Source organism: Boleophthalmus pectinirostris, unplaced genomic scaffold, assembly GCF_026225935.1.
Source record: "Boleophthalmus pectinirostris isolate CB_2022bp ecotype Guang Dong unplaced genomic scaffold, ASM2622593v1 HiC_scaffold_2, whole genome shotgun sequence".
Taxonomy (NCBI): domain Eukaryota; kingdom Metazoa; phylum Chordata; class Actinopteri; order Gobiiformes; family Gobiidae; genus Boleophthalmus; species Boleophthalmus pectinirostris.
Genome location: NW_026571152.1, coordinates 35,516,055 through 35,529,549, shown reverse-complemented (window position 1 = coordinate 35,529,549; position 13,495 = coordinate 35,516,055). Strand labels below are relative to the sequence as shown.

At 40.0% G+C, this 13,495-nt stretch overlaps 1 protein-coding gene across 1 annotated transcript in view; it reads right to left on the bottom strand.

Annotated features, from left to right (window-relative positions):
* Nucleotides 1-13,495, bottom strand: part of LOC110165906 (neural-cadherin-like) — a 456,074-nt gene that overhangs the window by 314,999 nt on the left and 127,580 nt on the right. The window contains exon 4 of the mRNA XM_055155988.1: nucleotides 6,399-6,603. Coding sequence (XP_055011963.1) covers nucleotides 6,399-6,603 — 205 coding nt within the window. The remainder of the gene's footprint in view (nucleotides 1-6,398; nucleotides 6,604-13,495) is intronic.

Sequence of the window (13,495 nt, the reverse complement as noted above, 5' to 3'; positions counted from 1 at the left end):
TCCTGGTTCAGTCCTGTTTTAGTCCTGTTTTAGTCCTGTTTTAGTCCTGTTTTAGTCCTGGTTCAGTCCTAGTTCAGTCCTGGTTCAGTCCTGTTTTAGTCCTGTTTTAGTCCTGGTTCAGTCCTAGTTCAGTCCTGGTTCAGTCCTGTTTTAGTCCTGTTTTAGTCCTGGTTCAGTCCTAGTTCAGTCCTCGTTCAGTCCTGTTTTAGTCCTGTTTCAGTCCTGGTTCAGTCCTGGTTCAGTCCTGGTTCAGTCCTGTTTTAGTCCTGTTTTAGTCCTGGTTCAGTCCTAGTTCAGTCCTGGTTCAGTCCTGTTTTAAGTCCTGTTTCAGTCCTGGTTCAGTCCTGTTTTAGTCCTGTTTTAGTCCTGGTTCAGTCCTGGTTCAGTCCTGTTTTAGTCCTGTTTTAGTCCTGGCTCAGTCCTGTTTTAATCCTCTTTATGTCCTAGTTCAGTCCTGGTTCAGTCCTGTTTTAGTCCTGTTTTAGTCCTGGTTCAGTCCTGGTTCAGTCCTGGTTCAGTCCTGTTTTAGTCCTGTTTTAGTCCTGTTTTAGTCCTGTTTTAGTCCTGGTTCAGTCCTGGTTCAGTCCTGTTTTAGTCCTGTTTTAGTCCTGGCTCAGTCCTGTTTTAATCCTCTTTATGTCCTGTTCAGTCCTGGTTCAGTCCTGTTTTAGTCCTGTTTTAGTCCTGGTTCAGTCCTGGTTCAGTCCTGGTTCAGTCCTGTTTTAGTCCTGTTTTAGTCCTGTTTTAGTCCTGTTTTAGTCCTGGTTCAGTCCATATGCGACGCAAAAATCCAGCATCTCAATTGATGTTTCTTTTACCTGTGAAGTAAAGACGAATTTTTTGACAGTCGAGTCAAGTCTGTGAATTTGTATTCGTACTGAAGAAAACGTAAAATTTCATTCCGTGATTGTAATTTTTGATGTCATAACTTTTCAGTTTGTATTCTGATGGATGATACGCACACTGTAGGTTTAATGTCCTACTGTGGAACCTTCAAGGCAAAGAAATGACATCTCCATAGAAACAACCAGGTGACGGACCCTCCACCAAAAAAGTTACACAATTTACCTTTAATGTGAGCAAGTTTGCAGTAGATCTGACCTGTAAGTGGCATCATCTGCTATCTCCATCAAAAACATACTTGGAGTTGTGTTTTTGGTAGATGTTATTGTGAAAGCTACCACCACTACATGACATCACAAGGTGGAAGAGAGCATTTTGACCTTAGGTGTAAATAAAATGTTGTTACCTCTGTCTGCATCTCCAAACATTCCAAACCGGGTGTGTCCCATTTTTCAATTTTGAAAATCTAGTCATTCAAGGTCCGTCACCTGGTTGTTTCCATGGAGACGTCATTGCTCTGCCTGGAATCTTCCACAGTATGACTTTAAACAGCTCTGCCTTACATTTATTCAATTACAGGTGGTTTTACGGCTCAAAATGCAGAGAAAAACATGCATTCTGACTATGAGCAGGACCGCCTCTCCACAGATCTGACCTGTAATTTGATCTGGTTTGGTTTCAATGAAGAGTCAGCTTTGTGTAATACAGGACCTTTAAAGATGAATTATGTAAGTTTTCTTGGATAAGATGACCTGCCTGTGTGCATGAAATGTTATTTGTCTCTCTGGAATGTTTCACAGTGTGTCATTAAACGTATCTATCCATATTTTCAATTCCACATGTTATTCAGATTTAAAAATAAAATCTATTCTTAATGTGTGTCTGCAGTTTCCATGGAGATAGACAAGTTTAATGCCATATTGTATAATCTTGGTGAATAAACGGCAAGTCTGCAGCAGTGGAATAAAGATTTGTGGTTTGGTCCTTTTTACACTCGATGTGGTCATATTGATGGTTTGCAGTGACATCGCGCTGGGGGTGTTCTACATGTATTTCTATTTTACGAGTCTGGAAAATACAAAATGGATTTAAACCGCACATTTTCCGGAGCCTGTGATGAATACGAGCGCTCATGGTCCTTTTATAGGTGTTTGATTTTCAACAAAAAGGTGAGAGTGACTAACTGAAAAAACTGTTGGCTAATGTTAGGAAGCCCGTGGCTGTAATTTCATGTGTGAGAGACTTATTTAACAGCACAAATCCGCTCACCTGCTGTGAATTCCAACTGAGTCTGGCCTTTCTGGTCAGATTGCATTGATATAACGCTCAGATTAAAGCTGCACTACGTTACTTTTTGGTTGGAGGTTCATCCAGAGTGACCAGATGTCCCTATGTACCCGGGACAATCCCAGTTTTGAGTCCTGTGTCTTTTGTCCCAGCAGATTTATACAAAACCACCGATTTGTCCCAGTTTTATACAAGAAATGTTTTCGGTGTTCCCATTTTTGACCAATTTGTTCCCCATCAGCAGTAAAGAAAAGGATATATTGTCATTTGTTTAGCTAAAATAAGAGAAAACTGCGCTTGAAAACGACCGTAAAGTGAACAAATGCACCAACAAACGTCCCTTAGATCGTTGTTTCCCAAAGACGAAATCTTTAGGAGGGTCGCAAGAGTTTTTTTTTTTGGGTCGCCTTGTCACGATCTGCATGTAGGTCTGAAATATACTTTATACAAATAGGCGACTTATGGATCCTTTTATTGCAGGTTCAGTTACAGTTTTTCATTGTTTAAAACTTGAGTAATACTAATTGTTCAGAGAGACACGATCACTCAGTCGACAATAAAATATCCTCATTTATGTTCAATAATGGTCAAATCCACCTTTATTTTGTGGTTTACAAATAATGTCTATTGACTTGGGGCGTGAAGGTTTGCGACTTTTAAAATATGGGTCCCCAGAAAAAAAAAAGTTTGGGAAACACCGATTTAGACTTTATACTAACCCAAAAGTGAGCCGAGAATGGACAATTTTGCGCGCTCTTTTCACAACTGTATTTATACCAAACATCCCAACCCGGGTGTGTCCCAGTTTTCAATTTTGAAAATCTGCTCACTCTAGGTCCGTCACCTGCTTGTTGCTATGGAAATGCTAATATTGCTCTACCTGAAATGTTCCACAGTGTGACATTAAACAGCTCTACCTTACATTTACTCAATTAGAGGTGGTTTTATAGCTGAAAAATACTTAGAAACAACATTCTGACTGTGAGCATTTTCACTTCTCCACAGATCTAATGGGGCCTTCGTTTATCCATCCGACTCAGAGGTCCAAGGACATTGCCTAACGACATGCACCGTCACACCCCTTTTCCTCGGACGGCGGAACTCGGAAGAGCTCAGAGGAGACCAAGCAAGGTTTCCGAGACAGAAATTAAGATGCCTGTCACTTGTAGTATGAACTGTTTTCATTGTGTTTGGAAGCTTTGGTGGTTTAAATGACCATTTCAGTCACTCGTATTACTGCAGTACCGTACAGCGTCTGTATAACTGCCTGTGGGTCTGGTAGTATTACTACAATACCTTACTGCATCTGTATCGCCGTCTATGGGTTTGGTAGTCAGTGTCCCCCATGTTTTTAGCCCATTTCCTGCAATTATCGCCTATTACGTGACACCAATGCTTTCACTTCACTAATGTACTGAATTATACTATTTATTCTGAACTCTTCTTCGAGGTTGTGTAGTTGAAGCACAGACTTATTTTGGAGCGCCTGGTACTCGGCCAATGCTAAAGCATCAACAGCTTTCCGGTCAGCATTTATTTATTTATTTATTGGATCCCCATTAGTCTTTACTCAGGTAAAGACTATTCTTCCTGGGGCCCAAGTTGGCATAATTTACAATAAAATGTTCCATTATAATAAAGTTCACACATAACTTCATACAGTCCTGTTCCACAGTATACTGCACTATGCAACACTACTACAATTATAATATATCCAACTAGAAAAGCAGTCAGAGAGCGCAGACCTCCGCCAAGGACTACAGTCCCCCTCATATTAATTGTGTTTTGCATAAATATTTGTCTCGTATCTTTCAATTTGGAATATGAAAGAGGATCCCATTGTCCATCCCTGAGTCAAATTTCATGGGGTTTGGTCAATAATTAACCGAGGTATTGAGAAACAAAATTTTTGGCCCCATTTACCACAATGTTAACTAAAATTTCAAAGTGATCCAGAATCCAGGATTTCTTCTGGATCACCCTCAAAATGAAATCAGTTCTTCCTTTTCACATTTCCAACATATTGAGTTATGTTGCTAACAGACAAACAAACAAACAAACAAACAAACAGACAAACGCCGGCAAAAACATAACCTCCTTGGCGGAGGTAATAAATTACAATGCATGACTAGTGACTAAATATAATTATGTACAATTTCCAATATATTTCTTTAATATTTTCTTAAAACTTGGTTCATGCTTGTGAACAGTTAAGGTTTGGGGGAGCCTGTTCCAAAGCAATATCGCTCTGCACAGAACAGAGCATCTACATTTTTCTCAGAGGTCACACAGAACATAATAAAACGGTGGCAGTGTGAACATGACGTCATATATGAGATCAGAGAGGGAGACGGATGGATAAACGAACACAACTTATCCTGTAATTTGGTCTGATTTGGTCTCCATGAAGATAGAAGCGTTTAATAACTTATGGAGAAAAGCATTTGACGAATCTTCCACGAGAAAAGTTAGTTAAGGATCACCTCGGCTCACTGGGCCCCTCAGTCCAATCCAGCCTTAGAAATCTTGGAGTGCTGTTGGACAAATCTATGTCTTTGGAGGGGCACTGCAGCCAAGTGGTTAAAAGCTGTTTTTATCAGCTTCGGAACATCACTAAACTCAGACCAGGTTTATCAAATGCTGATCTTGAAATGATTGTTCACTCTTTTATTTCATCTCGTTTAGATTACTGTAATTCTCTTTTTACTTGTTTTAATGCATCTACGTTTAAGCGGCTGCAACTTGTACAAAATGTGGCTGCAATGTTTTTAACAAGAGCAAACAGGCGAACTCACATTACACCAGTTTTATCTTCACTGCACTGGCTTCCTGTTAAGTTCCTTGTTGATTTTAAAATTTTGGTTTTAACTTACAGAGCTTTAAATGGACAGGCGCCCCAGTACATCAGGGACTTACTGCAGGCCTGCACCGTCCGGTCCTCTGGTCCTCCGGTCAGGGCCTCTTGATGGTCCCAAAGACCCGATTTAAAACTCGGGGTAATGTGTGCTTTCAGGCTGTGGCTCCCAAATTATGGAATGCCCTGCCCCCAGCCCTACGTGAGGCAGACTCTACAGACTCTTTTAAAAAGCAGCTCAAGACACTGCTATTTAGACTGGCTTTTTAGTTGACTGTGTCTGTAATTCCTCTGTTCTTGTTCATGTTGTTTTTATGTTGTTTTTTGCTCTGTAAAGCACTTTATGATTTTTTATCTGTGAAAGGTGCTATATAAATAAAGATTTACAAAGGCTACGTTCAGACTGCAGCCTGAAGTGACCCAAATCAGATTTTTTTACCCCTATGTGACCTGTATCTGATCTTTTAATGATAGTCTGAATGACACAGATCCGATTTTTTTTAAATGCGACCCAGGACACTTAGATATGTGGTCCTGAAACCGATACATATCTGATCTTTTGACATGTGACTTCAGTCTGAACGGCCAAAGTGCATTCATCCACCTACACGTTATCAACAAGCCACAAATGTCACTATTCTGCACTGAAGTAGGTGAAAATTGTTAATGAACTCCGTGTCACTGAAGCGAAGCACATCGCCACTCACCACTCTTGGCTACGTCTCCGCATCTACATGTTCCTTTCAACGGACGTCGCTGCCGCTGTCCCACAAAACGCCACGGCCAAAAACCTCGTCCTTTTCCTTCTCAATCTCCTCCTTAAAACAAGTAAGTTGTTCATGTTCTGGCTCCGGTACGAGAGAAACTTCTAAAAATCGCCAGGTGTTCAATGCTTGCGTCCATGTTTGGACAACTTCCGTAAACACAGATCACACTCGCTGCGGTTGACGTCGTCGTGTTCTCCAGTGCGGGACACTTTTGGGCCATTTAATGTTCACACTGGAGATCACATACAAGTCACACTTAATTGGAAATGTGAACGACCTCGCAAAAACATCGGATTTCACAAAATAATCAGAACTGAGCATTAAGCCCTGCAGTCTGAACGTAGCCTTACTTACTTTACTTACTTACACAACGCACCCTTAAAGTCTAACAAGCCTCAGACAGAGCAGTGCTCACAGTTAGCATCACACCCCCAGGGACTGTTGATGACATGAGCTGCACAGTATCAATAAGACGCCCGTGTGGTTCTTAATAAATCACTTTAACATCCACACAGAAGGTAGACTAGACCCGCAGGAGACGCCGTGTTGATTGGACACAGAGGTCACCGTATCCCATGGTAACAGCACTACAGTCAAGTGCACAGCAATAACAGACTAAAGAACGGGATTCTCCTTGGATCGAGTACCTCCGTCGCCGTGCTCAGGCTGCCCGGCTCCTCACTGGCGCGAACCATCAGAAGGTATCTCCTCTGATCGCTTTCATAATCGAGGGTCCTGGTCAAGCTGATCTCTCCCGTCTCCTGCCGGATACTGAAAAGGCTGCTGGGGTTGATCAGGAGGCTGTAGCTGATCGGCTGTTTTTGAAACGAGACAGCGACCACCGTCATGAACCTGCAGACGAACAAAGAGAAAAATGTTGCGTGTTAGGGCGAGAAAAAAACAACAACAAAAATGCTTTAAAGGGCCTATACTTCTCTACAAAGGCAAAACTTAACTCGCCAGAAAAATGACTTCACAGTTTCTGTTTTGTCCAGGCAAAAGTATAATAGGTAGTGCTCCCAAAATTTGACAACTAACGTATTTTTCAAACTTTTTTCACAAATAAACCACACCGGACTTTAAACGAAAGACAACAGTTAGATGGGCAATTTTAGCACATTTGTCCTCGCCTGGATTTGTTTCTTAATTTTGCTATTAAAACTCCACCTTTTACTCCCTAATGAAGTGTTATACATCATTTTTTTCAGTATAACCTGTTATTTCACAATCTTCATGCGGTAGTTGTGTCATATGGCTGTAATAGAAACTATAAGACCAGAAATACAAAAAAAAACTAAACAAAACAACTTTAAACGAAACACAACAGTTGGATGGGTCAGTGGGATTTTGTTTGTCACGTTCACGGTGACTCTGGGCTTTGTTCAGTTGTGGCGTGTAGGGAGGGTGCTGTCTGGGACCAACGGATTGTCGGCGTGTTCGCAGTGACTCAGTTGTTCAGTCGTGTCTAGAAGTGGCACACTGGACTCGCTTTTTCGGTTCGTTCCTCCGTTCCGTTCCTCGTCGGCGTGGAGTGATGAGTGTGGCTGTGGGTGTTTTTCGCTGTGCGGTCGCGTGTTTGGTGGTGCTGCTTTGTAGTTTACTGAAGTCGTGCTGGGACACCTGAGTGGATTCGTGTATAGGGTCCTCTGGTCGTTTTTTGATGGGGTTAGAGGCTTATGAGTGCGCCCTATAATGTGGAAAATACGGTAGTTGCTATAACGAAGAAATATTTGTATGGGAAAAATATTAAGCTCAAAATTGACCGTTGACCCTTATTTGTCAGTTCCATGAGTCAAAAATAAGGAATTGTGCAAAAGGCAAAAGGCAGAAACTGACATGATCATTATTATTTACTTGATTTTCACCAAGACTTACATTCATTATAAGAACACCTCACCAAGGTCTCATCATCGTGGTGTTTGTTTGAAATGATATAGAAGAGCTTTGGATTTCCTGTTTAGTGCTGATCAGGATCGTGCAGTAACAGACAAGTCACTATGCAGTATACTCTGTACAATATGAATAAATACACAAAATACTTTCATTTAAAGATAGTTGAAGTATAACTGAATACAAAGGTATATTTATTTAATGTGTTAAGACCTTGTGCCAAAGCTACAACAAAAAAGGAGGTGAGAGGTTGGATTTTTAAATAAAATATATTTTTGAACTAAATCACATTCAAAACATCAAAACAAAATACAAGCCTTTTGCCTTTACACGACTCCTTATTATTGGCACATGATACAAAGGAGTATCCTGATTCATCAGCTGGTTTCACTTTGTGGAAACCATCTGACCTCACAGCATTAGGATTCATTCACTCGACAGTAGGCGGGTACTTTTTTATAATTTAACCAATCACTGCTATTCGGTCGTGACGTATGTAATGCACCAAATCCCGTAGGAAGAAGGATAATAACGTCTTGGTCCTTGATAAAATTCACCAAACATTCTCTTTGTTCTGGCTTTAAATCCTCGATCTCGGGAATCTTTGCCAACACAGAATATATGTCTTTGTCTACATCCATCTCGACTGCTTTGTTTACTGTTGTGCTGTACCACAAAAGAGACCCAGACAGATGCTTGAGTTTGACGTCATGGCTTCACAGCTCTTCGCTGATTGGTCAGTGTGCGGCCTACAACTTCCGGGGTTCTTGCACATCGGCTAGTGTATTCTGATTCCTGACCTAGTCTCTGGAGAGAAATGAAATCGAGCGGAGACGGTAGGTGGAGTACAGGAACTGCCAAATCAGGGGCAAATATCAATTTTGAGCTCAATATTTTTCACGATATTTATTCATAGTAGAAATGAGGTCTCAAATACCCCCCAAAATTACATTAATTAATTTCTGACCAAACATTATTTTGTAGGGCAGTATACTGTATTACGCTTTTTCTATATTATTTGTTATAATGTTGTTTCCTCATCACAAACAGACCTGGAGTTGCTTTTGTTTCATTCGACATATTTAACACACAAATCCTGCATATTTAGGCTGAGTTCTTGTCTCAAACTGAAAACACCCTGTTCCACCTTGTGATGTCATGTGGTAATCCAAGGACGTCCTCCACTGGGTTTTTAAACTCCTTGCACTTTTACCAGAATCATTTGGATAATTTCAGGCCTGGAATTGCAAATCTCTGCTCAACAAAATATAAAATGTAGCTGTCAACTTGAAAACTACCACTTCATGACATCACAATGTAGATGACTGTATAGAGACTGATAATAATGCAGGACTACTCCAACATGTGTGAACGAAACGAAACACAACTCCGGGTATGTTTTTGATGAAGTAACAGCACTACAACACGGCTTAACGCCCACAAGAGTCAATTTAGCGTAATATAGGACCTTTAATATTCTCTAGTTGCAAACATGTTTATTTAAAATCGAAATCGTCTTTTCCTTACATCAGCACTGTGCGGTAATGAAATCAATTGCTCCACAGACCATTGGGCACATGCTATAAACACAGTCAATCAGCACTTGTCATTTCTGTGTAATAATGTAGTACTATTAGGCAGAACGAGCGTTTGCTTTTTTGCATTTAGAGAGACTTGGGCTTAGTGTGATAATGATATGTCAATTTATGCTTGAGAGCTCTTCTGCTGTTACTCCATGAATATGCAAGACTATAGGTACGGTATGGAGTTTGCTATGTTCACTACGCACGCATGTAAGTCAACTTTAGTCACTGCTTTCCGACAAATATGCAGACATCTGTTTTAATTATCACATACACACACTAATAGCTGTTTTCTGCTTCTGCTTGGTTGAATAATGAGCATATATAGTACAGATACAGGACTGCATTCATGATATACTCCATATAACTCTACAACAAATCACCTTTATGTCATGTTAACGGACCTACAGTATGTTACGTAAAGTTGACTCTCGTGAGCTTTAAGTTATGTTATGATATTGTTATCTCATCAGAAACAGACCTGGAGTTGTGCTTTCTCTCATTCACACATGTTAGAGTAATGCTTTATTATTAGTCTGTCTACGTCTCCGAAGATCAAAATGCTCTATTCCAACTTGTGGTGTCATGTAGTTGTAGTTTTTAACCCTTCCAGACCTAAAGGCAATTTTAGTACATCTGTCCTCGTCTGGATTTCTTTTTTTTTTTCTTAATTTCGCTATTAAAACTCCTCCTTTTACCCTCTAATGAAGCTTTATACATCCTTTTTTTCAGTACAACCTCTTATTTCACAATCTGTACATTGTAGTTGTGTCATACAGCTGTAATAAAAGCTATAGGACCAGAAATACAAAAAAACAAAAAACTAAACAAAAAAGCAAACATGTATAAACAACTTTTTGGACATAAAAAATGCTTAATTTAGGGCCTTAGCTACAAAAGTGCAAAATATCAAGTCTGTAAGTAAACTAAAAATATCCGTATTGCTCTTAAAAAAAAAAAAAAAATGGCAATGGCCCCATGACTTTCCTGGTGCCAGTCATGGAAACAGCTGGTGTCAGGTCCAGGGCACAGAACCACATCATTTCCTGCATTTCCATGGTGCTTATTACATTTGGATTTCTACATTTTGAGTGAAATAAACCTTTTAAATAAAAATAACAAGGGATGTGCACTTAAGCAGACCAAGTTGCGTAATATGCCATTTATTCGAGAAATAACTGCACTTAGAGCAGCTTTTTCAATTGTTACGAACAAAGACGCTCAGAACATCGTCCATTTTGACGCACTACACTCTTTGGCAAAGTTTGGGCCAATCAAAATGGACGGAGTGCATGTGTTTGACCGAAAACAAAGTTCCTATTGGACACACAATTTTCCTACATCATCACGCAGCATGTATGTGATGTAGGATAATGCCAAAAATATGCTCGGAAAGCCAAAACTGTCAGCTTTTCAAGGAAAAAAATGTAAATTTCTATGTTTTATGGTTGGAAAGTTTTGCATGGTTATGTAAAACATGTCCACCGTGGGTCTGGAAGAGTTAATTTAACTTTTTAATTTTAATTTTACCTTCAGTTCAGTGGAGATGTGCAATTCCAGGTCTGAAATTATCCAAATGATTCTAGTGAAGGTGAATGGAGTTGATAAACACAGTAGAACACTTCCTGTAAATTACCACATGGCATCATAAGGTGGAACAGGGTGTTTTCAGTTTGAGAGAAGAACTCAAACTAAATATTCAGGATTTGTGTGTTAAACATGAGTGAATAAAACAAAACATAACTCCAGATTTATTTGTGATGAGGAAACATTATAACATAGATCAGAAAACAGTGTAATATAATCTAATTTGTATTACTATATATATATTTTTTATTTTTACTTGTACATATACTGTACATTTATATAATTTACACCAGTCTCTTGTTATTTTTTCCTCATGAGCTACTGTGTCCAATTAATTTCTCTAGCGTAAGTCTTGGAATAAACCTACACCTATGGATCTGTCAGGAGTTTGACAACAACTAGTTATGATAGTGACAGTACTTTTATTTACACAATAAATTCACAACTCTTTTTATTTTGTATTTTTCTCTGTTAGATAATTGCGCCAGCTGAGGCTATAATAACTGTTTGAGCAGAACCACATGGGATAGTCTGTATAGTTTTAATTAAGACAAAATCCTTCAAAACACAATAAATTCGTGTTTTTTCTTTCTGCTGTTTACTAAGCCAGCGCTGTCACATTGCCTTGGACAGTTACAGACACACAGACAGATTTGGGTGCTGTTTTGAGTGCGTGTGTGGGACTCGCTGTGTCCTTCAGGCGTGTTTTTGGGATGGCAGGGGTGTCCAAACTTTCACCGAGGACCACATATAGAAACATATTCGTAATAGAGGGTCGCAGACTTGTTTTCTATACAGTGAGGCTTTCAGATAAATGCATTTAACATAGATTTAAGCCACTACACTTTTCTCGGGGCAGACAAATCCACTCACCTTCTGTAGTTTCAACTAAGTCTGGTCTTTCTGGTCAGATTGTGTTAAAATAAAGCTCAGATTAAAGATGCACTGTGTCAATTTTTGATTGGGGGTCCATCACCAGTTTGCTTTTATGGAGATGCCATTACTCTACCTGGAATGTTCCACAGTATGACATTAAACTATGGAGTAAGAAAGCTTTCAGAAATATTTGTGTGCATATGATAGAAATCCATAGCCAGGCTGGTGCCACGTAATGCCTCTGCTCAATTTCATTTCTCTCCAGCAACTAGGCCAGGAATCGGAATACACAAGAACCCCGGAAATTGTAGACCGTTCACCGGCCAATCAGCGAAGAGCTGTGAAGCCGGCAATTACTTGGACACCACTGAGTGTTCTGGGGCATTACATATGTCTTGACCAAATAGCAGTGAGTGGTTAAATAAAAAAAGTACCCACCTACCATCGAGCGAACGAATCCTTATGCTGTGAGGTCAGACGGTTTGCACGAAGTGAAACCGGTTGATGAATCATGCTAAGAAATTCATGCATATTTGGGAAATCTGTGCATATTTGGTTTTGGTTTTCAGGTTTAGTCCTGGTTCAGTCCATAAAGTCCAGCATCTCGATAAATGTTTCTTCTGCTCAATAAATAAATCCTGTGAAGTGATGATGTATTTTTGACAGTCGAGTCGCGTCTGTGAATTCATATTCGTACTGAAGAAAGCATAATCATAAATTTTCATTTCATGATTGTAATTCTTGATGTCATAACGTTTCATTTAGTATTCTGCTGGATAAAACATACACAACACATTTTATGTATGACTGGACTCATTCGTGAGTTTACGAATATTTATTTTATGCTCAACTACAGCCAAATATGCATGGATTTCTATCCTAGGCACACAAATATTTCTCTAAGCTTTCTTACTCCGTATTAAACAGCTCTGTCTTACATCTATTCAATTACAGGTGGTTTCATAGCCCAAAAATACCTAGAAAAACAAGTAATCTGACTGTCACCCGGGTCACCTCTCCACAGATCTGACCTATAACATGGTCTGGTTTGGTCACCATGAAGACAGAAGCGGTGAAACATTCCAAACAATGCATTAACATCTCCTAGCCTTATTCATGATTCCACTTCATGGAAACAGTCTGACCTCGCAGCATTAGGATTAGTTCGCTCGACAGTAGGCGGGTACTTTTTTTATTGAATCACTCGCTGCTATTTGGTCGTGACGTATGTAATGCGCTGCTATCGGAGCAAACTGGGATATTAAGCTTTTCCCAAATTCCATAGGAAGAAGGGCAATAACGTCTTTCCCCTTGATAAAATTCACCAAACATTGTCTTTGTTCCGGCTTTTAATCCTCGATCTTGGGAATCGTTGCCAACACAGAATGTATGACTCTTTGCTGATTGGCTGGTGCCCGAACTTGCACTTCCGGGGTTCTAGTGTATTCCGATTTCTGACCTAGTTGCTTGAGAGAAATGAAATTGAGAGGAGGGATTAGGTGGCGCCAGCCAGCCTAACTCCATGAAGAAACACTCCATGGAGAAAAGCATTTGACGAACCTTCCTCTCTATCACCTTTGCAGTGATAGAGAAACTTGAGTTTGACGTAAAAAGTTGTGTCATTGATAATTTGGGCTCCCATACTCCCAGTACTCATCAATGTGCTGCTGATACCAAGAGCCGATACCGCTGTAACCGCACTGCATCTTATTTGACGCTCACAACTCGCCTGTGAGCTGAGCACTGAGCCCTGAGCAGAGAGGTGACCGTAAAGAAGCACATTAAGCTCAGATTTAATCAGATCTGAC